At 41.0% G+C, this 27,938-nt stretch overlaps 1 protein-coding gene across 1 annotated transcript; it reads right to left on the bottom strand.

Annotated features, from left to right (window-relative positions):
• Positions 1-869: 869 nt before the first annotated feature.
• Positions 870-16,736, bottom strand: utp11 (UTP11 small subunit processome component). The gene is made up of 8 exons (XM_080211308.1): positions 16,638-16,736; positions 12,644-12,705; positions 12,189-12,291; positions 10,833-10,946; positions 8,262-8,355; positions 3,207-3,337; positions 2,620-2,730; positions 870-1,260 (listed from the first exon to the last, which is right to left on the bottom strand). The coding sequence occupies exons 1-8, from the start codon at positions 16,698-16,700 to the stop codon at positions 1,177-1,179; spliced, it is 762 nt and encodes a 253-aa protein (XP_080067434.1). The 5' UTR covers positions 16,701-16,736; the 3' UTR covers positions 870-1,176.
• Between the last annotated feature and the right edge of the window lie 11,202 nt (positions 16,737-27,938).

Raw genomic sequence — 27,938 nt, 5'->3', positions numbered from 1 at the left:
CTGAATAATAAATCAGTGCTTCTCAGGTAAGGGACAGTGGGGTTACTGCTCGGGTAATCAAATCCATTTAGGATGTAGAATGGGATGCCAAGGCAAGCCTGAAAGCCACTAAAGAAGATGGAGTGCTGCTTCCAGGAGACCCGATGTGGTGGCACTTAAATAAGAGCAGACACTTTGCAGTAAGACAAGAACACATTACTAACTAGTTTAGTGAGAAAGAGATGATAGCCATCACATACTGGCACTAGAACATGTGCCATCCAAAATGGTGGGATGGAGTAAATGCCCAATATAAATCAGGAGTTTGCATTTATTTGTCTTTTGTCTAGGCGTGTGCATTTAACACTTAATAATAGATTTCAAATGTCAATTTTATCACGGAGCTTTACAACACCATATACATCTGTCCTCAGAGCAGTCCTTTCTCGTCACCCATTTTTCTCTTTGCCCCTTTTCTACAAATGCTGATGCGGCGGGTCTGGTTTCAGTGTGTATCAGAGGCAATCCAACCTCAAAATGAAAAGGCATGGGTTAACTCATGAAAATTAGGAAGGAACCACCGGCCAAGCCTGATCTGGCATCACTAAATACTCTGATCAGGGTCAGTGGATATCAATCACAAATAGCAATTTTCTTCCCCTCTCCCCCCAATACAGGAGGCGGAGGCGACTTATAACCATCTTCAAATCTGGATGAAATTAGGTAAGTCAGCACAAACAGGTCCTGTATAATGGCTCTTAACGAGTTCATATAGAGTTATAATAAACTTTTAATTGTGCCTCCTCTGTGTATACCCAGTGTTTTATTTCTCCCCAAACAGTATCTTCAGGAAACCCATTAGTAATGAAAAAACACTTTTTTTCCGTCAGTTGACGTCAGATTTGTTTCTTTATTTAAAAAATGAGATTGATACCATACTTCTAAGCCACATCCGAACTCGATGCAAATGCTGATGGCTTTCCTTCCTGATGACCGATTAACAGCAGTCAACAGAGAGCACGTCACCCAAAATAAACGCTCCCTTCCCATACATTTAATGTTACAGTGACAAGAGCCAGCCAATAAATCTTAAATGTCACAAAAAGACACAAGAGGTTTGAAACCCAATCTTCTCAGAAAATCTTTGTGAAAAGGGTAGCTCATTATGCAATATTCCAACTGCCCGTTGAAGACATGTCAGCGTTTTCTTTGAGATTCGAATTTGTAAATGGCCGGAGAGTTTACGGTTTCTTCCTTCACTTTCACCTTCTTGGTCTTGTCCTGTGAAAAGACCATTTAGGTAAAAATGACAATGGACGTTTTTGTCAACACATACAAAGCATACAACACAGCAAATTATTTTATCTGAAATTCTATAAGTTTCTTTTTTTTAATGATTTATACAATTTCACAAGAGCACACGCAAGCTGCATTTATTTGCGGCTTTTAAGGAAAACCTCAGGTTTATTTTCTTCTGCCGAAAGCTGTATCAGAATATCACACAGATTTTACACAATTAACCAGAGCCCCCAAAAGAAATTGAAGGCTTTAAAATGTAATTATGAAACAGAGGCAATTCATCTGCCTAAATGCATGCAAACACACTTAGAATACTATTTACTGGATCACTTTCACTTACACAAATAGTATTTCATTAAAAAAAACTAAATGTAATCCAGATTCCAATATGGGCTGATTTCCTCCAATGATGGTGTAAGAGTCATATTTTTCCAATGGATTATTTTAGAACTCAGAAATAAATTCCATGCCACAGGGCCTTTTCCCCTTTCAGCTTTCTGTAGTTACCAAGCTGAAACCATTTTGGCAAACAACATAAGGACTCGCAGATAAAGACAGTTGCCAAATAAAGCCCCCAGTGAGATGCATTAAGCAGAAGTCTAGAAAAGCGTCAGAGAATGTCCAACCTGCAGCCCCCAAGCTCTGGAAATCAGGCCCCGAAATCACAGGCAATTTGTCTAAACTCGTGCTTTTATTACTCATTGGATTGCCTTGTTTGAATTTTGTGGGCCTGAAGAGTTGGAAAGAATTACTTTTCAGTGTTCTGGTCTCACTGATGATAAAATCCCCCAAGGTCAACTCGTATCAGCAACTTAAGATGTCTGCAAGTTGATGGGAACAGGGACTGAACTTCATGCAAGGCCATCAAGAGTCGAAGTGATGCATCTACACAGCCAAGGCAAAATCGTGCGCACCCACACAGGATCAGCCTTCCTTATAGTCTTGGAGACCGACAGTAATTTATGCTAAATTGTAGACTTAATCCATAATTGGTCTGAGAAAGCGTGACATTAAATGTATTTCAGCACTGGATGAAAAACGGTTCTCACCCCACACTTTCCACCTATCATTTTACCGCCTCTATTCCAGGAAAGGATGCGTTAGGTTTAGTTTAAGAAAGAAGGGTCTTAGCTATCCAAAAATTTCAAGGATGGCTACAACTTGAGAGGTGGCACAGAATTCATTTATGTCCAAGTGGCTTCAGATTGGACATTTAACATTTGTTCTTAGTTTTGAAATTCCAAAAATGGTTATGGTGAATAACGACTCTTACCTCAATGTGGCGTATAGGTCTATAAAATCCACAATAAACTGATAAAATAGTGAGCTCTATATACTCACCATGAGGTCTTTTTGGGTCTGTATTTTCTGGGTCATTACAAACATCTTCTTTTCTCTCTCAATGTGCTGTTCCAGCATGTTGTACTGCTGCTTTCTCTGGCGAGCAAGTTTCTGAAAAGGCAAATTAAAAATTGTGAGGATAAAAGGGATAATCATTGTAAAATGAATAACTGTAAAAAGGGCAGAAGAGGAATGTTCAAGATTGATCAAGATAAATGAGTTGCCGATTTCCCCTGCATTTACAAAAGCAAAAAATTGTTAGTTACAGTATTATAGCAATCACTTTGTCTTCAAAGAATATACTTTTATCTACACAGATTGCAAGAATGAATGAACACCAACAATTGCTCCAATGCTGTATTTCTGAGCAAACACAATGGCCTTGTAAAACATAGTCATGCTGATTCTCACAGCTAGAACAATGACCCTCTGCAAATTAACAGTCACAAGCTTCAAATGACTGTCAGATTGTCTAAATGCCAAGATAATGCCCAATCAGCTTTCTGAAATGCCAACATTGCTTCAAGTGTGCCTGAGTGATTGCTCTCATTTTAAGTACATTTTAATCTGAATGTGATTTCTATTACCTCAAGTGTCTGGGGATCTGTGACTCCTTTAATTTTTTCCTTCTGTAAGGTTTCGATCGTTGGTCGGTTATATACTCGGTCTAATAGCTCTGGAACAGTATTGAGGCGCTTTGCCAAGTCAAATTTGTTCACTGTGTACAAATATAAATAAGAGTCTTTTCAAATATTGTAAAGGAGAAATCGAAGGTTAATCAGAAACAAACATTAACAAAGTATGCTGCACCATCAGTGCAACTTGCAAACAACTGGAATCGTATAATCATATAAAGCTCTGTCAGGGATAGTATCATGCTATGAGGACCAAAGAGACTCCAGGAATGATAATCCACAGAGTTTATAATTTCAACTCGCACACAGTGCGTGGTACTCCAGCTGGCCTTGTTCTGAAGGGATGAAAGGGAAAGGGGCCTGGGATGTTCATTCAGGAAGGGTATTATGTCAGAAGAAAGGAGTAGTGAAGAGTAATGCCAGGCTTTAAAAAAGATAACAGGCTTGCTGAATTACTTTTCATGTCTTCACTGTAGTGGAAATAAATAAAGAGGTTCCAAGGGAACTAATAATGAATCAAGGACTGGAACTCATTAGCAAGGTAACATGAGGAAAAAATAATGACACTAAAGAATGACAAATGCCCAATATTTGATGTCTTCCACTTCAAGAGAGGTCATACCCATGGACTAGGGAGCTGGAGAAAGTTAATATGTTACTTGGGCGACACAGTAGTTAGCACTGCTGCCTCTCAGCTCCAGGGTCACTTTGTGTGGAGTTTGCATGCTCTCCTCGTTTCTGCATGGGTTTCCTCCCACAGTCCGAAGAACGGGCTGCTTAGGTGCACTGGCCATGCTAAATTCTCCTCCGGTGTACCTGAACAGGTGCCGGAGTGTGATGACTCAGGGATTTTCACAGTAACTTCATTGCAGTGTTAATGTTAAACCTTACTTGTGACAATAATAAATTTTTAAAAACTTCTTTTAGGGAAGGTTCATTGAATTAAGTGCCACTCGGACACTTTGCTGAACAGCAGCAGTCCTTCCCTGGGATCAAAGATCCTAGGGTTGGAAGTCCCAAACAGCATGAGCCACTGGCCAAAATCCAAGGCCAGAACCCCAAATTACATTAGGAAGCCAGACTAGCCCCCAACAATTTTTCTATTTCAGCATAAGTGAGAGAATAGGATGCTTCACCCCCAATTCTGCTGACAAAAGAAGGATCTTTTACAATAAAACAACTTTATTAAATAACAGTTTAAATATAACTGACAAATGAAGCAGCTTAACTATTAATAGTTACACAATATTTAAAAATGAAAGAAAATAATTTTAATTTCTAACTTATCAGCTCTCCAAATAAGCAACGCTGTCTTAGACTTCCAATTCCACTTTAATAAAAGTTAGCAGCCGTAAATATACTTGCTACAAAGGAGTGTAGACAGTTCTGAAGCAGAAAGATTGAGTTTCAGAGCCGCTTGCAGACCTGTCGTCCGACAAATCCCAGACAAAACTGAAAAACTAAACTAAAATTAAACCAGCACAAAATCCATGCTACAAACCTTCCATCATCACATGACCCTGTAAACCTAAACACACATTCCATTCCTTTAATTAAAACCCCAGGGAAAATCCCCATTTACAAACAAGAGCCCATTCACTCTATCCTAAGTAAACACTACCACCAGAACTCGACAACCTCAGAATCAGAGCAAATGAGGGGCTGACAATGGAAATGTCCATCGACTTCAGGCAGGAATTTCCAGTCTCACACGAGCAAGACCATAAGATCCCACCTCACGTGGCTAAAACAAGTAACTAACCTGCCCTCCCAACAGCTGAGCTATATTCCTACCAGACATACTGACTACCTGTAACATAAAACAGTTTTAAAATATTTTCCATAAACATAAAATATATCGATAGCACACTATCATCACAGTTGTATCCCAAGGCACCACCACTAGGGAGGTGGTAGCTGAAACCAGTATGACATCCCCTAAAGCCTCGGATCATTACAGGATCCCAGGCCATGGATTGAGTGATGATGGTGGCGGTGGGGGACACTGGCAGCAAGAGCAGGAAGAAGCTCTCAACAGGCACCGCCTTTCGGAAGCTGGTTCCCACAGTCAGGCACTGGGTGACTTTGAACATGGGACTCCCAGTTCGGAAGTTCACAAGCAATCCCACACTGGTGTGCTCACCAGAGGCAGGATGAAGCTCTCAACTGGACTCTAATTTTCCACTTCAAAGGCCCCAATTGGCAGCAGGGCATGAAGGCCACAGACTTAACCTGGGGCTCCCACATTCCACCCTCGCACCAAACCTATCACAGGGCAGAACATTAAATTCACTCCAGGGTTTTAAAGGGAACAGGTGAGGAAACCAAGACACTTTAACCATAAATCTTCCAAAGCACTCAACTCAGGAATTGACCCTTCAGGTTAAAAAACGGTAAATATAAATTGTTATCAATGAAAAGTTAAAACATTAAAACCAGGAAATTATAAACTTGCTGGTTTAGCAGCTGCTGTGGGGGAATGTTACTGGAATCTGTGTTTAAGGACAAAATGGCTGAGAAATTTTAATTGACTGAAAAGCCAACAACCATTCCTCAATGGTAGGTTATGTCCAATAAACCTAACATTCTTTTCAGAAAGTAACAAATGTGGAAAACGAAAATGTCTTATGGTACAGTTTTTGACTTTCTAAAAGTCAATTCAAAAGATGGTTTGCTAAAATTAAACCTTATGTAATCGAAGGCAAATTATTGAAAAGGTTAGATGGATTAGGCTAGAAGACAAAGTACAGGTACTGGGTATGTACTAGATTCGGAAGGAAATGGCAATTGGTGCACCACAAGAATCTGTCCCGGGGCCTCAAATATTAGTTATATTTGTTATTCAAATCATATACAAGAAACAGCTACATATCCAAGTTTGCCAATGATACAAAGATGAGACATAGCAATTTGTGTATGTGGGAGCATAAAATTTACAAAGAGACATTGATAAATTGAATGGGAAAAACTGTGGCTGATGGATTTCAGCACAATTGGAGGTCATCCATTTTGAACCAAAACCAAGTAAAAAGAAAAATCAGTTTCTTCACAAAAAAGTGAAGCTGGGATTAATAACAGCCCCAAAAGATTTAGGGGTTCATGCACACAGATCATGAAAATGGTGTAGCTAAGTACAAAAATAATCAAAAAAGCTAAGGAAGATAAGCCATGATAACTAAAGGACTAGGATATAAAGAGGAAATTTTGCCAGTTACACAAAGTCCTGGTTAAATCAGTTGTGAAACAATATAAAACAGTCCCAAATGTAGGGAAGTCTAAAACCAGGAGGCATAGGTTTAAGGTGAGAGATACAAAAGGGTCCAGATGGGCAATTTTTTCACTCAGAGGGTGATGGGTGTCTGGAACAAGCTGCCAGAAGCAGTGGTAGAGGTGGGTATAATTTTGTCTTTTAAAAAGAATTTAGACAGTTACGTGAGTAAGATAGGTATAGATGGATATGGGCCAAATGCAGGCAATTGGGACTAGCTTAGTGGTAAAATCTTGGCCGCATGGACAAGTTGGACCAAAGGGCCTGTTGCCATGCTGTAAACCTCTATGACTAACATACTAAGAAAAAGGCAACAGAAACCAAAATATACTAGGTTGGGGGTAGAACAGTGTTACTGCTAAGGCTATAAATTCAGAAAACAGGGTGCACAAATATAAGAAATGCTACTAGAACAGAATGATAGTGCTAACTCTGTTTTTTATGTGCAAGTTTAAGTTACCAACAATTCAAATTATGTTGACTTGTTGGGGATTTACTGGCAGGACTGGAATGCATTTCCATAGAAGTGCGCTCGGAACTTAAAATTAGCACATACTTAATTGTCGAGTACTAGATTACATATATTGCCATATATTTTGTTACATTTGATACTGTTATCACATGTGACAGCAACCAAAATAACTCAAAAACCCTAAAAAAGCACAGCTAATATGCAATATTCCTTCCATCAATATTTCCAAATATTAACAAGCCAGAGACAACTGATAACGGGATTGGACAACGGAACATTTATCCATTTTATGCTCTGTCACCACGTAGATTTTATGACTCTTCCAGGTCAGACACATTAAGGGACAGAAACAGAGAAAGGTCCCTCGTGCAGCTCTAACAAATGATCTCCTATTGCCCCTTCAGGCCACCACTCCTCATTAACTGTGCCATGTTTCTATAACTACCAAGCACTTCCAACCTGATTTTGTCAGCAAGGACTTGTAAATGAGCCACTTGCAGCTGAACAGTTCTACTGCATTCAAGGATCAATTCTTTGAGCAACGAAATGCATTAACTTTCAAAGTAAAATCTTTTATATTAAGCCTTATTGTATTTAGCATTGCAAAGCACAAATTAGATACCTGTCTAGAACATTCTTTAATCCATTGTTTTTCTGTAATTAAATATTTTGCAGACAGGGTTGCAAGCTTCTCAAACTCAAAATCTCTGATGCTTCAGAATTGTTTACACTCCTTTTTGGTAAGTATATTTATAGTTGCTAACTTTTATTAAAGTGGAATTGAAGTCCAGACAACACCCCTGGGTTAAGGAATGGAAGGGAAAGCAGCCAGGGTTGGTACTCTTAAATCACTACTGAGTACATCCTTTTGGGATTGCAGGCATATATGGCCATGGAGTGAGGTTATCCCTGGGAGTGATCATGGTGCACCTCCCCTAATTAAAAAAATTACTCATTTGTGCAATACATCACACAGCAATCAGCACACATAGAACCAAACCTGGAAAAGGAAACTCACCCTTATGAGTAAGGGCTAAATGGCAAGAGGAATTTATTTTTTGAAAGGAATAAATCAAATTGAATTGAATGTATGACCATGTTTCTCAGAAGAATATGGAAATGATCCAAAGCAACGGACTTGCATAAGACCTAAGACATTCAAATAGTCTCTCCTTCAATCACAAGTTAAATCTTTATTACCAAATTCATCAAAAGCCAAGCTAAAAATCAGCAGACAAATCACAGGATATGTAACATGATACAGCACCTTCCTTTTTGGATTCACAGAAGAAGATGTGCTTATTGGAAGGCTTTCCATCAGCGTCTAAAAGATGGAGTTCTGACTTGAGTTGTTCAATTTTCTGCAAATGTATTAGAAATTCACATTATCAAATCAGTACACACAAGGCTTCACAGTAGGCTCCTTATTCCCACTGTTTACTTTTCCAGAATAAAAGCTATTATTAAATATTTGAAAATGTATGTGATATCTTGACAGATATTAAATTGCAGATGTATTTTACTTGACTGTCTCTGAAACTGTAAAACCTAATTGCCAGCAATCCTGGAGTCCATTTTGGGTTAATTACTGTTGGTGAGCCACATTTGCATTTTGGCCAGAACCTGAAATTTTCTGAGCTACAGATCAGAGGAAATCAGCACAAAATTATGTGACTTTCTTTCAGTCACTGCACTTTTGACACTTTAGTTTGACACCTTTAGTTTTGCGGACCTCTGCTAGAAAGCAAAATGCATTCACACAACACCACTAACGTAGAAAGTGTCCAAAATCAGGTAATTTTTTCTACTGAAAGGATTAGAAACTGAGCAATCACGCGAGAGTTGGGATAAGTGGCTAAAATATTAGTCACAAGGTTGGGTTTTGGAATGTTTTGAAATGAAAAGAGTGAAAATGAAAAGGTGGTGTGGTTTACAGAATAAGGCTGAGACACGTGAAATCACCAGCACTAATGGGATAAAGCCCAGAATGGGAAGGTGACAAGTGCAGGAGGGAATACAAGGCTGGAGGTCATAGTGAATTGAGGGTGGCATTAGACTATGAATGTACTGGAAGATAAGGAATGAGGATTTTAAATTCAATATGAGGAGGAATGGGATGATAGGGTGCAAATATAGATCATGGTGTGGGGGAGGATGGGCAAATATGGACTGAAGGCCATTTAGCCCCTCAAACCTCTCCTATCATTCAATACTAAAGTGGATTGTGATCTTAATTCCACTTTCCTGCCTGCTATAAGCCTCGACTCTCATCGATCAAAAATCTGTATTACCCAACTTTGAATATATTCAACAACCCAATTTCCACTGTTCATCAAGGATTCTAAATACTAATGACCCACAAAGAAATTCCTCCTCAGTCTGAAACAAGAGATCTCTTATTTCAAACTGTGCCTTCCAGATTCTGTAACATGAGGGGAAGGGGGGTGGGGTGGGGGTGGTGGCAGCAGCCTGGATATGACAGCTGAGTTTAGCGCACATTAAGATTCACGGGCAGAAAATAATCAACGAAGCTCTGGGTAGCAGAGCCTCTTATAAGGTTTTTAACCAGTGAGCTGAAGTAGCGATTGAAGTGAATGAAATTATAAAAATGGGAGAAAGAGCTTTGATATTAGATATTACATGGGGAGTGAAACATAGCTCTGTGTCAAACAGGAAACCAGAGTTACTCATGTTCTGGCTACTGCGTACATGGAGAATGATGGAGTCAGCATTAAAGGGGAGTTTATATTAGGAATTATAATGCTACCATTGCAATGTTCACTTGGAGGGAGTTTTCACACGCCAATGACTTGATATCAATCAGCCGGTCTGAAAGCACAGTGGTGGTGGATCAACTGATGTGACAGCAATTTACGGTTGGAGTCATCGGCAGGAGCTAAAGGAGGCATCAGTAAAACATTTGACGACAACTGTACATAGTGGATTTTATCTAGATAAAGGTCTTTATATCTCTGGGGTAAAAGAGAAGAAGAAGCAAAGAGTCCTGTTGATTGCTGGACGAGGGCCTTAGTGGGGCCATTTGAAGTGTGGGCCTGTTGTATGAGTTTGGGTTTTCATCCTATGTGAATCATGCCTTGCCCCCTATCCACTACCCGCGAAAATGAGATCTGTTAGAAATGGAGTCAACCGCATCCAACCCATCAATTGTAAGGGCAAAGATCCAGCTCAAGAGAGTGAAATACTAGGTGGTCAAACACTTAGATGAGGACTGTTAACAATAACCAGTTGATCTCAGTATTTTTAATTTTAAGTTGAATTGCTTGTTTCCTCTGTAAGGCATTATTTTTCTCCCCTTGCAAACAGCACCGGTGCAATGCAGATCCCATAAAACTTTTTCCCCTCTAATTTACCAAAGCAACGCAATGTTGACCTTACAAATAAAGAAATTGTAAAGCACAGCTGTGGGTATTACACAAGTTTTAAACAGTGTCTGAACTTTGATTTTTCTTCTTTAATGAGAAAGTGTCTCTGAACAATGACAAATTCAAATATCAATAAAAAGTGTATTACTGCCATCAAGTGGTCACCGTCACTGTTACAATTGAAGAAAGACACGCAAGGGTGCAGAACTGAGGAAGAAGCAGCTAATTCATCAGCAGGAAATATTTCCGCCAAGGTCATAAAAAAGTGTAGCTTTCTCCCCCTTCAAACCAGAGAATGTGAAAAGCAGCATGTTCTATAACTGGAAATATCACAAGGATTGCATTGAAAAATGCTGCAAAAATTTAAATTTTTGATGATACTTCATCAATTTCATTGAACTGGAGGGACACTCAAAAAAACCAGCAAGAGATCAAAACAATAACAGCGAAGTCACCTTTAACTCTGTGACCCGTTTCATTTCCACATATTTAATATCTTGTGTTTGCATGATCTTCAGCTGCTCCTCTGTGACTTCCCCTCTTCGCTGCTTAATGATGTGAACTCCGTCCTAAACAGAAAACATTGGAAAATATTTCAAAAACTGAATGGGGAAATGGAGCAAAACAGTCACTATTTCTTTAGACCAACAGAAAAACATCTTCACCAGTGTGAGCAAACATAACTTACATTGAATAATGTGGGTACAGCGAATATTCAAAGAATAAAAGGAATTTAAAATAATACTTTATAATGAAATGAAATCATACAGATAGGAACAGAGATTAGACATTGTTTTCACTTAAAAGTGAAAACTACTGCTTAATTTGCAAACTATACTCTTTTATGATGGCTACAATGTCCAAGTGAGAGAGACATATGGATCACAACTGAGGCATGCTAATTCTAAAGCTTACTCATCAGGAGTAGATGCAGGCATAGGAGCGTTCGCTCCAAAATATATGGTAAGAACGGTATGATATAAAGTTCTAGCCGTGGACTGACCTTCAATAAGGTAACAAGGCATTAACAATGACATGACAGAAATGTGAACAACTGCATCAGTGTCCAGAAAGTTGAACAGTTTTCACTTGAACATGTAAATTTGCTTTGATGATTTACAGCATAAAATGCACCAAATGTTCCAGGGCTCATAAGAGGAAAGAATAACTTGTACATGAAAATCATCTTCCTTGAATTGCTCTCTGCTAACACATACATATACAAAAATTGAAAGAAGCTATTTAAGCTTTGTTCATTTATATTAAGAGCTGTAATTTCTTTCGAAACAAAGATTGTGAAACCAGCATGAACCATTTAAATCATTAATTCAATTTGAGTTGTATCAATTGGCTGGAATCTGAAGATGACATTAAACATATTTAGCCTGGTTATTCAATGTGTAGATTGAAGGGGAGGCCATGACTGCTCATTTTGGTGGGAGGGAGATACCACTTGCTTTAGGAATAGTATAGCTTGCATGATTTGATGCCTATACTCTGAAGAACCTCAGTGAACTACTTCGTTGGGGATGAGCTCTATCAAGAGCTGTGAGTTGTACATGTTCTGCCTGTAGTGTCTACATTATTAAAAAATACTTTGGAACAGACGAGTTTGTTACAACTCCAGTATTCCTTTCCAAAGACTCGGAATCAGATATTCTAATGAATGTCAGGCTAGAACGGAAAACATCTTTGACATTTTACTGGATAATACATTTGCTTTCAGGGAATCTAGTCCACTGTAATTTATAAAGTCACATCACTGGCAGAAAACAAACCGAGTTTACATTACTGGCCAAAAAACACTTTACCTGGAGTTTAGTGCTGGTCATTCGAAAGTAGAATTCATCTGGATTTTTGTTTAATGCCTTTTGACGTAATACCTTTAGAGTATTCCTTTTGCGATGGTAATCCCTGAAATGTGCAAGGTAGCAGTCTTACTTCCAAAAGACTTCTGATATTACAAAATAAACAAGTCTAATTTGGGGACATTTTAAACAGTGGTCACATAAATCTGAATTAAGATTCTGTTGGTAGGATAACAGTTCAAAATCTACATATATGGAATAGTCACAAAATTCTGCTCTCTCATCCTCTGTCCAAAACCTCAAACAGGATGCAATTTAAAAACAATAATGATAACAGGTAGCATCCAAAGATAAATATTTCTAAATGTTCAAATCTGAAATCCTGCAGAGTATTTAACAAAAGTACAATTAAGGGTTCAGTTCAAAAAAATAAGACTTTCAGTTTATGAAGCACTCACTGTGCACGAAGCTTGTAATCTTTCTTCTTCTCCAACAGACCCAGTCGCTTTCGGAATCCAAGCTGTGCACAGCAGGTGAAAAGAATATTATTAGAAAACACCTTTGTTGAAATTCTACTCAAAATTTTTGAAGGGCAATTTATTTTTCAATGCAAATTTCCCCTAGCACTGATCATGTTAATTAGAATATACATTGTTCTACGTAAGGCTTTTAGTGTTTTGCCATTTAACACTCACTGCCACTAAGTCTGCCACTAAGATGGGTCTATGTGCCCTTAGATCCAGAGTCTAACAGTTCAGAAAGAATAGACAGGGATCAGAATTTAATTGATTGAGTCAAATATCTAGATTGCAAAGTGCTCCTGAACTTCGGGCAAGTGACAGAAGACAGTTTGACATCAAGTATCTGTGAGACACGAGTGTGAATTCCCTGCGTTACTGTGCCCAGAAACATGTGCGTTTGGGATGTAAAGCAAACATCCAGTATAAAAGATCAAAGAAATTTGGGTAGAAGTCTGTCATGTAAGCTATTATGCCGTGCATCCCTGTTCTTATGACAACTTCACCCAGATTATTGAGTCATCCATACACATTTCCGGCAGTTATGCTGGCTAAAATGGGTGCAGAATTTTGCTCAGAAATTTAGGTGCAACTGGAAAGAGACATTTTTCTGGTGCTTTCTAGCAATTTTATTTTAAAAAGCAATTGAAAAATAGTTACAAGCAAAGTACTGTGACGTTGGAAATGTGAAATAAAGGCAGAAATACTTAGCAGGCCAAACAACACGTGTGGGCAGAGAAACAGGGTCAACATTTCAGCTGACCTTTAGTTGGGACAGCTAAAACCCATAGCCACCTCCAATGTTTAAGTACTGAGGCAGCAACTAAATTAAAAGGAATGACAGTTCAGGCAAAAAGAGACAGTATTAGGAAAAGTGAAATATATATTCAAAGCTTTTCTATGCAAGATATCATTGCCACATCCAAGCAATCCTTGTAGGAAGCGAGATTAGAGGAAACGCAGCCAAAGCTCACCATATTAGTTTCACCTGAATAACGGTCAACCTATTGCAGAGGTACAGATGGTGAAATCAAGAGAGGGTCAGAGATGGACCATGAGGGAAGGATGCAAATTGAAAGCAAATTTGATTTAATTTTCCAGTTCAGGACAAGGGCAGTACATGGAACTTACAGAGTCAATATACTGGAAAAAAGGTAAGCAAGGAGAGCAGTATAAGACTGGAACAAAGGAAAAAATTCTTAGGGATAGGATGTATAAGCATTTGGAGCGTTGCGATCTGATTAGGGATACGCAACATTTGTTCAGTGGAGGTCTTGCCTTACGAATCTGGTAGAATTTTTTGAGGTGGTGACAAAAACGGTTGACGATGGACAAGCTGTTGATGTAATCTATATGGATTTCAGTAAGGCGTTTGACAAAGTCCCTCACGGTAGGCTGGTAGAAAAGGTTAAGGCACATGGGATACAGGGACAGGTATCTAGACGGATTGAGAACTGGCTGGGCAACAGGAGACAAAGTAGTATTGGAAGGGTCCTTTTCTGGCTGGAGGTCAGTCACCAGTGGTGTGCCACAGGGCTCAGTACTGGGACCTCTCCTCTTTGTAATATATATAAACGACTTGGAAGAGGGCGTACGTGGTGTGATCAGCAAGTTTGCAGATGACACCAAGATGGCATGTTTGGCGGATACTGAGGCGGATTGTCAGGTGACACAGCAAGATATAGATAGGTTGGTATACTGGGCAGATGGAATTTAATCCGGGCAAATGCAAGGTGATGCATTTTGGAAGGAATAATACAGGGAGGAGTTACATGATAAAAGAACATAAGAAATAGGAGCAGGAGTAGGCCAACTAGCCCTTCGAGCCTGCCCCGCCATTCAATAAGATCAGGGAGTAAGGGGCGTGAGTATGGTTGGTGGCGTTCCGGCAAATAAGGTCCAGGTGAAGGCTGGGATGAAGGTGCTTTATCTGAATGCGCGAAGCATTAGGAATAAAGTGGATGAGTTGGTGGCGCAGATCGACACAAATGGATATGATCTGGTGGCCATTACAGAGACGTGGCTGCAAGGTGACAGGGACTGGGAGCTGAATGTCCAGGGGGACCAATTAAGAGTACAGAAATACAGAGGGACTTGGGAGTGCAGGTGCACAAGTCTCTGAAGGTGTCAACACAGGTAGAGAAGGTTGTGAAGCAAGCTTATGGAATGCTAGCTTTTATAGGAAAGGGTATAGAGTATAAGAGCTGTCGTCTAATACTTCAGTTGTACAGAACGTTGGTTAGACCGCATTTGGAGTACTACGTCCAGTTCTGGTCACCTTACTACCGGAAAGACGTGGAGACCCTGGAGAGAGTGCAGAGGAGGTTTACCAGGATGCTGCCTGGTATGGAAGGGCTGAGTTACGAGGAAAGATTGGAAAAACTGGGGCTCTTCTCCTTAGAAAGACAGAGATTAAGGGGGGGGGGGGGGGGGGGGGGGCGAGATCTGATAGAGGTGTATAAAATAATGAAGGGAATAGATAGATTCAACAGTGGCAGGCTTTTCCCTAGATTGGGGACAACTATTACGAGAGATCACGATCTAAGGGTGAGGGGGGAGAAGTATAATTTGGATACTAAAGGAAGGATTTTCACACAGAGGGTCGTGGGGGTATGGAATGCGCTACCAAGTAAGGTGGTGGAGGCAGGCACGTTGGACTTGTTTAAGGTTTACTTAGATAGACACGAGTGAAACAGGGATGGAGGGTTATAGACGACGGTTTTAAAAAGGGTCAGAGCCTTGGGACGACACTGGAAATGTAATATTACATGTTAGTGTTTTGTCTCTTTTAATCCACAGGCGTCGGTCCACCTTGTTGTCAAACGAGGGGCATGCACACGGTGGGTCGTGCGAGGGCTGCTCTTGGAGGTTTCGAGAGTGGCCTAGTACTTCGTGTCGTCGTGTGTGCTTAATCCTGGACCAGCAGATGGGCACCACATCAGCTCAGTGACTATCACTGCTAGCTGTACAGATACATGGATTTGGGCCTGTGTCTGTGGGAGTTTGCGCATTCTCCCTGTGGTTGCGTGAGTTTCCTCCCACACCCCAAAGATGTGCTCTTAGGCTGATTGGTGTACCAAATTGACCCTACACTATTCTCCCCTGGATCTGGCTACATTAGGGGTACCATTCACACACACACGGGGCAGGGTGGGTGTAGGAAAATGCTTTGTTGAAATGGTGGCGCAGGCTCGTTGGGCCGAAGGGCCTGTTTCCCATTGTGGGTTGTTCTTTGACATTGCACATATCCCAAAAAAAAACTAGTACAGACAGCACCACCTTTTATTTTAAGAGCAGTGAAGTCAAAGGAGCTGTTGAAGAGAACAGCCAGGCAGAGAAAGGTGTTCAGGTACACTGAGGGAGAATTCAGCACGGTCAATACACCTAACCAACACACCTTTCAGACTGTGGGAGGAAACAGGAACACCCGGAGAAAACCCACACAGACACAGGGAGAATGTATAGACTCAGCACAAACAGTGACCCAAGTTGAGAATCGAACTCAGGCCCCTGGTGCTGAGAGGCAGCAGTGCTAACCACCGTGCCGCCCACATCCTAACCAATATTGTTCCACGTTAGAGGCTAAAGCTGGGGATGTTTCACTCTTGTCACTTCAACACAATCACACGGAAGCGGCCATTCGGCCCCTCCTGTAGATACTGGCTCTTTGACAGCCATCCAATCAGCCCCACCACCTCCCTCTTCCCCTATGATCCTGTGGGTTGTTGTTTTCCCCCCTTCTTAATGATTGAATTCCCATTCGGAAGCTGAAGTTCCTGAAACATTCACCAGCAACTCCACATCTGGAGCCGGCAGCTGTACTGAGACAGATGCCGGTGAAAGTCCGGCTGTGGTTATTCATCGTGACTGATTCTCGAATCGCCCTCATTCCTTTGAGCCCAGACGCCGCAGTGCCGCCTCCCCGGGCACTCACCTGACCGCGCTCCCTGTGGGTCCGCTGCACGGACTTCTGCGCCTTGCGGTAAGTCGCAGACATCTTGCCCTCGCCACACGACTGCTTCCGGGGTTAAAGTTCGCGTTTCCGGCCCGAAAAGCCACGCCCCCACCTACCGACTCGGCCCCACTGCACATCCGGGCACTCGGGAGGGCGGGGCCTCCTCGAGGGATATACTGAGAGGCGGAGCCGCTCCTCTGCTCCCCTAGCGGACAGATGGAGAAATTCCCTTCAGGCTGGGAATCGCTGCAGAAATCCAGCAGAGTTTTCATCAAGAGTTGCCAATCCTGTTTGAGTTGATTTATTATTGGCACGTATATTGGGATACAGTGAAAAATATTGTCCCTTTTGCACTATACAGACAAAGCATACCATTCATAGAGTATATAGGGAAGGAGGAAACAAGAAGGTGCAGAATGTAGTGTTATAGTCGTAGAATCCCTACAGTGCATAAAGAGGCCACTCAGCCCATCAGGTTTGCACCGGCAACAATCCCATCTAGACCCTATCCCTTATAACCGCATATATTTACACTACCAATCCCCTACACATTCTGGGACACTAAGGGGCAATTCAGCATCACCAATGCACCTAGCATGCACATCTTTGGAGTGTGTGAGGAAAGCGGTGCACCCAGAGGAAATGCATGCCGACACAGGGAGAACATGCAAACTCCATACAGTGACACAAGCTGGGAATTGAAACCAGGTCCCTGAAGCTGTGAGGCAGCAGTGCTAACCACTGTGAAGCAGGGAGGAAACTGTTCTTAAGTCAGTTGGTACACATTCTTAGATTTTTCTATCTTTTTCCTGACATCAGAAGGTGGAAGAGAATATGTTCTTGAGTCTATTGATATGTGTTGGATTTATTCCAGGAGTTTTATTCACATGATTTGCCATCTGCAATTGCCTGGCCTGTTGAAACAATATTTTTATTCTATCTCCAACGTAGGATCAGATACTAAAAAGCATCCTAACAAGACATCAGCACCTTTAGAAGACAAGGGAGAAGATGTTGAAAATAAGACTGCTAGCCCTATTGAGATAGCCTGTTGGATAAAGGTCTATCTGAAATAGTATTGAGCCATGCAAGCAACAAGATTCTATTCCAGCATGTACTAAAAACAATGCAATCATAATAAAGAGGAGTAAGCCATTTTGCCCTTCAAGCCTACATCACTATTCAATAAGATTATGACCAATCTTCTGCCTGAATTCTATTTTCCTGCCCTATCCCCATATCAAGGAGAAAGCAGCCACCTTGATTGGCATCCCATATACACCACCTTTAACATCCACCACAGACGCATAGTGGCAGTACCAACAACAAGATGTGTTGGGCAACTCATCAAGGCTCCTTCAACAGCGCCTTCCAAACATGCAACGTCTATCACCTGGAAGGTCAAGGACAGTAGATGCATGGGAACACCACCACTTGGAAGTTCCCCTCAAAGCATTGTAAATATATGGGGTTATAAGGGATAGGGTCTAGATGGGATTGTTGCCGATGCTTGATGGGCCGAGTGGCCTCTTTCTGCACTGTAGGGATTCTATGACTATAACACTACATTCTGCACCTTCTTGTTTCCTTCTCCCCTATATACTCTATGAATGGCATGCTTTGTCTGTATTAAAAAATAATTAGTTTGCATCCTGTTCAAACATCCTAAAACATGCCACATTGCATAGACGGGGCTGTGAAGGTTAGAAGGTTCCTTCATTTAATTTATCTGTACATATTTGCTGGCAGAAGCAAGCTGTGCAGGTTGGAAACAGAAAGATATTGCGTTGGCTGCAATTCACTGAGTTAGGAGCGTCACAGTACGCGGGTGTTAGTTAGATTAGCAATTAAAGAAAATATTAACTTTATTGTTCACTGCACAGACTCTGGGTGAAAGCTTGAGCTCAGTTTGGAAATTGTGAGGAGGAAGGGGAGAAGCTTGAAGATTTGCACTATTTCAAGTTAGAGGAAGAAATCTACAGTGGTCCTCACAGAGTCTTGTGTTAGAAAGCAGTCACCTTTGATAGTTAGCTTGAAAAGAACTGCAGAGAAGCTATGGGAGCAAACCAGGAAAAGCAGTCTATATATGTCCAAAATAAAGGCAGTAAATGCTAGAAAAGCTTGGCAGGTCTGGATGGATCTGTGCAGAGAGAAAACAGCTCTTCAGTTTTTCCAGCATTTTCTGTTCGAATTCTGATTTCAGGTATCCACAGTACTTTGCTTCTATGTGTTTCCACAGCCAGGACACTGAGATGAAGAGTCTAGTGTCACATGGTAGTCATACAAAATTAGAAGGTTGTTTAGCCAAAAGCTAATGGAAGAGTCCCATCAATCTTGTATCTTGGAGAAAGCTGGAATACTTAGGGGAATTAAAGGTCCATAAACAAATGAAATCTTCAGGACTCTTGTAAAGAATAGGGTAATTCTTGGGGAAGGGGGATTAGTTAAAAAGTGGAACTGAGCTCATAGCATAAGTAGTTATACTGTTTAATTTTAAGTTAATAGTGTTTGCCTCTCTTAATCCCTTTTATATACAATGAACTTTGTTTCTTAATAAAAATGTGAATCTTGTGGCATGGTTGTATCACTTAATCATGGGATATTTGGATTTCTGTGTAATCATTAATAGTTTCTAACAGGATCAGTTTCCAGTCTTACACCATTTAAAACAATATTTCACTTCTCATTTTTTCCCAGCAAAGTGGATAACTTCAGATTCCTGCACATTATATTCCATGTGCATATTTTTATCCACTCACTTAACTTGCCCAAAACTTTGCAGTCTCCTTGCATCCTCCTCATAATTTACCATGCCACCTAGCTTTGTCTCTCCACCAACCTGAAACAATATACTTGATTCCCTCATCTATGCTGTTGATATAAATTATAAAGAGCTGGCACTGATCCTTATGATACCTGCTCCTTACAGCTTGCCAACCTCAAAATTCCCACTTCATTCCTATCTGTTTTCTATCTATTAACCAATCCCCTGAGCAATAACTCTGTGTAAAGTTCTCTAGAATGGCATCATATTGAGTGCTTTTGAAAAATCCAAATACACACCATCCACTAATTTGATTGATTTGATTTATTCTTATTGCATGTATTGTGATACAGTGAAAAATATTGTTTCTTGTGCACTATACAGACCATTCATGGACTACAAAGGAGAGAAAGAAAGGATAAGGTGCGGAAAATATGTTGCAATCACAGATAGGGTGTAGAAAAACATCGTGATAGGTCCATTTAAAAGTCTGAAGGCAGCAGGGAAGAATCTGTTCTTGAGTTAGTTGGTATGTGATCTCACACTTTTATATCATTTTCCCATCAAAAGAAGGTGGAAGAGAGAATGTTGGGGGGGGGGGGGGGGGTGTGGGCTCCTTGATTATGCTGGCTGCTTTTCCAAGGCAGCGGGAAGTGTAGATAGAGTCAACAGACTGGAGGCTGCTTTGTGTGGTGGATGGGGCTACATTCACAACCCTTTGTAGTTTCTTGTGGTCTTGGTCAGAGAAGAGCCTCGTCCATGCAGCCAGATACAGCCTCAAAAAAAAAACAGTAACATTCCTTTTCCTTTTCAAATTCCTTTTCAAAATTCCGTTGTGATTTTCTAAGTTTCCTGCTAACATGCCCTTATCGGTAGATTCTAGTATTTTCCCCCTTGCTGCAGTCAGGATAACTGGATCACACTTAACCTTTTTTTCTCCTGTCTCTCTCTATCCTGTATTTGAAGTTGCTTTGATTCAGTGTTGCAAAGACTGCAGACAGTGTCTTTTTGTCCTTGCTCAAGACTCCATTCCCTAGCTACCCACTCCATTCTCTCCCTGGCAATAGTCTGTAGTCTCTTTACAACCTGAGCACTATATTTGACCCTGAGATGAGATTCCAACTAGATATCTGCGCCATCACTAGGGCTGCCTATTTCCACCTCCATAACATCATCTGAATTTGAGCCTATCTCAGCTCACCTGCAGCTTAAGCATTCATTCAGACTTTCATCAACTCTGGACTCGACACTTCCAACACTCGCCTGGCTGGACTCCCACATTCTACCTCCCTGTTACTTTGGGGCCATTCCAAAATATCTGCTGCCTGTGTTGTAATTTGCAACAAGTCCCACTCCCTCTCACCTATGCGATTATTGACTCCTTCCATTCATCCCTCAGAGTAGACAAAGACAGCATTGATACGAAGAATATCTTTTGTTGAATTTAAAATTAAAACATTACAAAAAGTGAATGGAAAAGAAATGGGAAAGAGAAAGAGAGATACTGGCAAAAGCCAGTCCTGTACTGGTCAAGGAACTCAAAATGTACTGAACAAAGACAGACTATGAGCTACATATGTTAATCCTTATCTCATATTGAAACCTGCCTGCAAAAGCAGATTTTTGCAGCATGTTTTGAGACCATGAAAAGCTGATGTTTCTGAAGAACTTTCTCTGGTTTATGAGAAAACCTATTTTGCTTGCATTGTACTTTCAAAAAAAAATGCAGTCAAATACTTTAGCTAACCCAGCATGCCTGCTGCATTTTAAAATGTGGTCAAGTTAGCTTTAAAAGCATTTAAATGTAATTGCAAAGGCAAAAATATCTTAAAATGAACTCTTTGCATGAATGAAGTAAACAGAGCTAAGCATACAAAGGGTCCTTCACTGACTTACACTGGGTCTAGGTTAAGCAGCATCTTGATGTTAACAATCTCATCCTTGTTTTCAAATCCCTTTATGGCCCAGCACTATCCTCCTCCAGCCCTACAACCTTTCAGGATATACACACCCATTTAGTTATGGCCAGTTGAATATCCCCAATCCTTATCATGCTGGGACTGGTGGCCTTGCTTTCAGCTGCCTAGGCTCTAAGCCCTAGAATTCCCTCCCTACGACTCCCAGCCTACCAACCTCACTTCCTGCATTTAAGACACTCCCGAAAGCCGATCCCTTTGAACAAACTTTTGATCACCTGACCTTATATCTCCTGACTTATCTCGGTGTCACATTTTGCTTTATAATACTCCTGTGAAACAGCTTGGGCCATTTTATAACGTTAAAGGTGCTGTATAAATGTAAATTGTTGTTGTTAAATAATGGGTTTATATTTGCTACCCTCCAATGTACAGGAAACATTCTTAAAACTAGGAAACTCTGGAAGATCAAAAGCAATGCATCCGCAATCACTGCAGCTACCTCTTTTAAAGGCTAATGTATGGACCATCAGGTCCATTGGATTTAATGCACTTTTGTATTATTAATTTCTGCAGTACAATTTCTTTCCTAATTTAATTTCCCAATTTTCATGAGCCCTTGGCTCACCATTACTTCCAGAATGTTTTTTTTGGCTGAGAGCCCAGACATCCATTATTCTTGTTGAAACAACTGTAACATTGTTTGATTGACAGCTCATGTTCTCTGGTTTCTGCTGTCAATTCTACAATATTTATGTGCAGATGATTAAGTGGTTTCTAGGGTTTGTGACATTTATTATTGATACCTTAAATGGTTTGGATGATTGATACTTCTATTACCTTCTAAGTGAAATGACATTTTCAACATATTAGAAAGTTCTGAATGAATTTTTTTTTTAAAAGGATTAGGCACATCCTAATATCACTGTAAGGTTCATTGGTTCTAAACAGTGTATAGTGGATTAATAGGCAGGAAAGTGCGATAGCTTGGTTTTGAAGGTATGAGGCATCATAGAGGAGGACAGGGGGACAGGAGGGCAAAGCAAGGCATAGGAGGTATGAGAGGACATGGCCATGGGTGTAGGGTCAGAGTTTGGTGTGGGAATATGAAGGGCCAAGGGAGTGTGTGTGCTGGTCACAGGCTCACCACCCTTTCCTACCTCTCCAATCTCAGCCTCTTTTTCTATAGAATTCCACACAGCCTCATTCAGCAATGTAAGTGTCCTCTACTATTCTCATGCATTATTGAGAACTCATGAGCCAAATACATCCTGAGAATGATTCCAGCCAACGCACTAAACTATCTGAAGTTCACATTTCTCCCAGCTCAATTTGATAATTTGATTCCAGGATAATGTAGGCTCGCATCCATTTCTAGGACAAAACCCAGACAGATTGAAAAAAAAACAGATAGGTGATACAATCAATTGGATTTCCATCTGCAAGATTCAGATGAAAATGTACTTCAGTGATGATCAATGCTGGAGTCTGAGTCCTTGCAGTGCCATGTATGGCCACTTGGTGGCAATGTTCTCCTTAACTTGGGCAGCTTCTCCACTGAGCAATGTGGAATGTTTTCCCTCGACAACTGATCATTGAGATAAAACTTCTCTTTCCACTTGCTTTTAATGAGTTCAAGTGGGGTCATTCGATTGTGTCACTTTGGAAATGACTTCCCTTTCTTTCGTGTGTGCTGGGGTTAGTGCCAGGTCACCACCCTCCCTCAAGGCTTGTGCCTGTTCCTTAGTATCAGCCAAGATAGTAAATATTGGCAAACACCAGCGTGCTGAGCGCACAGTCCGAATACCACCCTCACCTGACATTCACAAATGCGGGTGGGAGATCTGGATAGTGTTAAAAAACATCACTGCTTCACCCACACCAAACTGGGGCTAATTATAGCCTATTGACACCCCAACTGAGAAAGATTACTTAACACAAACAAGGGTAGAAGGAGAGAAAATGCTGAAAAATCTCAGCAGGTCTGACAGCATCTGTAAGGAACATTGACAAAGGGTCATCTGGAATCGAAAATTCAGCTCTTTCCTCTTCTTACAGATGCTGACAGACCTGCTGAGGTTTTCCAGCATTTTCTCTTTTGGTTTCAGATTCCAGCAGTAATTTGCTTTTATTTAGGATGGAAGGAGATATTGATGAGAATAATTGATTACATTTTTGCTTCTGACCCAGATAGACTTAACAGAAAAGAAATTGACAAGACTGTCAGAAAGTTTTTCACGTACTAATTGCTTCAATTTTGATGGGCATCGCATTCCTCATTTCCCTCACACACCTTGTAGTAGCTGGATGGACAGTAGCCTTGGTAACGACTTGAAGATCTCCATTCAGCCAGGGAAATTGGAACATAATAGCCACCAAAGCTGGAGATAATTCAGCACAATACAAAACTATCCCATAGTTCTACATGGAGATATAAAGGATATAAGGTCAAAACTGTAGTCAGAAAGGTAGCTTTAAGAAGTGTAAAGAAAGAATTGACAAGGCTATGGGGAAAGGGCAACCAAGTGGAACAGGGTGAGCTAGCTGCTCCTTCAAAAGGCCAGCACAGACATGACAGGCCGAATAGCCTCCTCCTGTGCTGTTACTGTTCTATGAAACACCATTCCTGTCCCCATCCAGTGTCCACATGTAAACTGGATTGTGGATAGGCTAAATCAGGGGTCTCCAAACTATGGCCCACGGGCCATATCCAGCCTGCAGTATTTAAATTTTATTCATTCATTTATAAAACTAATTCTTTTCTTTGGCCCGCGAAAATGGCCATCGTACTGAAAAGTTTGGAGACCGCTGGACTAAATCAACAGCAAGAAAATAAATAAAATGAGTCCCATCTCTTCAAACAAATCCAAACTTAGCACCTGTTCCTTTCTTTCCCTTTCCTACATCAGTCTTTTGGAATTCCTGGGATTCATGTGAAGAGCTGGAGTTTTCGATAGGGAATATTGCACATGTTTAGAAATGATCTGAAGTTGAAATCTGCCATTATGGGTTAGGTATAAGGTGCCTTTGACTGATCCACATTCAGTGATTCACTATTAACTAGAAATGGTCAAGAGCTTCAAGATCCTAGGTGTCCAAATCCCCCAAAAAGCTGTCCTGATCCCCCCACGCTGACACAATAGTTAAGAAAACTCACCAACACCTCTATGTTCTCAGAAGCCTAAGGAAATCTGGAGTGTCCACCATGACTCTCACCAACCTTTACAGATACATCACAGAAAGCATCGTTTCTGGTTGTATCACAGCTTGGTGTAACTCCTGCTCTCCCCAAGACTGCAAGAAACTACACAGGATCATAAATGTAGCCCAGTCCATCACTCAGACCGGCCTCCTATTCAATGATGCATAATTAAGAACCCCACACATCCCGAACATACTCTCTTCCACCTTCATCCATCGAGAAAAAGATACAGAAGTCTGAGGATATGTACCAATCGACTCAAGAACAGCTTCTTCCCTGCTGCCATCAGACATTTGAATGGACCTACCTCACATTAAATTGATCTTTCTCTACAGCCTAGCTATGACTGTAACACTACATTCTGCACTCTCTCTTTCCCTTCTCTGTGAACAGTATGTTTTGTCTGTATAGTGTGCAAGAAACACTATATACTAACACATGTGAGAATAATAAATCAAATCAAATATCCAGGTGTACAGTTGGCCTTCTCTTAAAGCTGTGGTTCCACAAATCACCACTAAGTAAAACAGCTTTGTGTGAATCAATGTCAAAGCCAGAAGTAGATTCATAGAAAGATAGAAAATAGGAGCAGGAGTAGGCCATTTGACCCTGTTCCACCATTCAACATGATCATAACTGATGCTCTCTCTTAACATCATACTCCAGCGCCCTCCCCAGACACCGTGACACTGTCTACAGTCTAGAAATCTAGCTATTTCCTTCTTAAATACATTCATTGATTTATGCTCCACAGCCTTCTGTGGTAGAGAATTCCACAGGTTCACCTCCCTCTGAGTGAAGAAGTTTCTTCTCATCTGAGTCCTAAATGATCTCTCCTATACCCAGAGACTGTGACCCCTTGTTCTGGAAACAACATTCGTGCAGCCCTGTCAGAATTTCGTATGTCTTAATCAGATCCTCTCTCATTCTTTGAAATTTCAGTGAGGAGCAAAGCCTAGGACCAAGAGTGGGAATGAAGTCTGGGAGCAAGGATAGGAATGAGGCCTGAGGGCAAGGGTAGGAGCGAGCCCCAGGAGCGAGACCTAGGAGAGAGACCCAGGATTAAGGCCAGGAACGAAACCCAGGAGCAAGACAGTGGAGCAAGGCCAGGTGTGAGACCCAGAAGGAAGGGCAGGAGTGAGGCCTGGGAGCAAAGCAAAGAGTAAGGACTGGGATCATGGATAGGAGTGAGGCCTAGGAGCAAGGGTGGCATGGCGGGGGTGAGGAAGGGTGACCCAGGGGGAGAACGGAAGCACTGCAGAAAGGCGTTGTGAGCAAACAGGCCACAGAGGAGATCTGTCATAAACAGCATCAAAGTGAAACTGGCAACATTAAATGGATGTACTGACAATGTTAACTCCAAACACTAAGTGAGATAACATTAAGCAAGGACTCACTGTACTATATTCAGAACCTTGAGTTAATATTTTTCAATTCACTTTATTGACAGCTGAATGATTCCTCCTGTTGGATCCTGCTTGAAATCATTCCTGTTGGAAGAGTCCATGTGTGCACCGGTGCTGTTGGGTTCACGGCTGAAAGAGAATCCCAGTGAAAGCATTCACATCTTCACAATAACCTGCCCTGTGTGTGGAGGTGTTTGTGGAAGTATGCCATTCTTGCATGGAAATACTCACTTTCCTTGGATTGGATTCTATTTCTGGAAAGACAGGTTTTTAATACAAGTGAATGAAAGATAGAGACCAGAGTTTGAGAATCACCTCTATGGATGAAATGACTTTGAAGATTAAGAATCAAGCTTTGTACATTGGCCAATACTTGCTGCTTAAAAGAAAACGTACAAATGTGATGAAAACAACCCAAGATGCGTTGTGGAAGGGAGGATTGATGGACATTAAAAAGGAGAAACCTTGCATTTATGTAACGCCATCTGGATGCTGCTCTGTTTATTGCTAAATGCAGAACCTAATTTTCCAATCTCAAACTCCTGCAAGCTATACATGAAAAGCAGCCAGATGTTTTTGAGCGATCTTGGCTAGGATACAGAGACAACACCCAGCTCTCCTTTGAATGACACCACACAGTTTTTTTTTCCACATCAGCAGAGACAGAGACAGTCTTGGTTTGGCATTCCGGACATACTCTCTTCTACCTTCTTCCGTTGGGAAAAAGATACTAAAGTTTGAGGTCATGTACCAACCAATTCAAGAACAGCTTCTTCCCTGCTTCCATCGGACATAACTTACACTAAGTTGATCTTTGTTTACATCCTAGATATGACTGTACCACTACATTCTGGACTCTCTCTTTTCCTTTTCTATGAATGGTATGCTTTGTCTGTACAGTGCACAAGATACAATACTTTTCACTGTATACTAATACATGTGACAATAAATAATGAATCAAATCAAATCCAATCCGAAAGATATGACAATGTTAGCACTCCCTTCAATACAGTACCTAACCCAGATTGTATTTTCAACTTCATCCTGGGGTTTAATTAACCACAATTTTCTGAGTAAAGGCAATTGCATTACAGACTCAGACAAGTTGAGAATTAAATAGGGAAGGAGAAAAGGAGGCAACATTAAAGCACATTATAAATGTGGTGGAAGTTGGCAACCTTTTTAAACTCTGACATGAGCAAAGTCCCTTGCAGGAGATAAAGCAGAAATAGAAACGGATAGCAGTAGATAGCATGGGGGTTGATCTCGCGTTCTCAGTCACAGTGCTCGCTGGGTGTAGGTAAAGGTACTTGCAAGTTTATAGACATTGATGTGAGATTGCTGCAGAACAGCTTGTACAAAAGAAACAAACAATGTTGTGTGGAAAGGATGGCAGAAGGTAGATTCTCTGTAATAATAGGCCCTGGATCACAAGACTGCAATCAGGGATTGGCACAGAGCAAAGATTAATGTATTTATTTATAGACGGAGAGAATTGAAGGGCACTTCTGTGTGCATACTAATGATTGGTTATGATGTGAAACTGGCAAAGTTCTAGGAGGAGATTCCGTTGACTGGGAGTTATCAAACCCAAGAACACTCTGTGCATGGCTCTTTCAGTGAGCTGACATAGGCTTGATGGACTCAATGGTTTCCTTTTGTGCTATGAAATTCTAAGATTCTTTGAAATCTATGGACAAGGGTTACGGAATAAATCAAAACAACTGAGAAAAAGGGAAGGCGTTGTCCTACTGGCCTACTAATCCAGAAACTCAGCTAACATTCCGGGGACATGGTTTCGAATCCTGCCACAGCAGATGGTGGAATTTGAATTCAATAAAAAAAAGATCCGGAATTAAGAATCTACTGACGACCACAAAACCATCGTTCATTGTCGGAAAGACCCATCTGGTTCATTAATGTCCTTTAGGGAGGGTAAATCTGCCATCCTTACCTAGTCTGGCCTACATGTGACTCCAGAGCCACAACAAT

This window comes from Carcharhinus amblyrhynchos, chromosome 24 (assembly GCF_965287045.1).
Source record: "Carcharhinus amblyrhynchos chromosome 24, sCarAmb.v2.hapA, whole genome shotgun sequence".
NCBI classification, from domain to species: Eukaryota; Metazoa; Chordata; class Chondrichthyes; order Carcharhiniformes; family Carcharhinidae; genus Carcharhinus; species Carcharhinus amblyrhynchos.
The sequence above is the reverse complement of the archived record's forward strand: the minus strand, read 5'-3'. Positions and strand labels throughout refer to the sequence as shown.

Excerpts from the sequence above, each read along its gene's own strand:
- utp11 (XM_080211308.1), bottom strand. The coding sequence starts at position 16,700 with ATGTCTGCGACTTACCGCAAGGCGCAGAAGTCCGTGCAGCGGACCCAC. Across the intron at positions 10,947-12,188 it reads TGACCAGCACTAAACTCCAG|GACGGAGTTCACATCATTAA; the intron begins GTAAAGTGTTTT and ends TTTTCTGTTTAG. Across the intron at positions 8,356-10,832 it reads AACGGGTCACAGAGTTAAAG|AAAATTGAACAACTCAAGTC; the intron begins GTGACTTCGCTG and ends ATACATTTGCAG.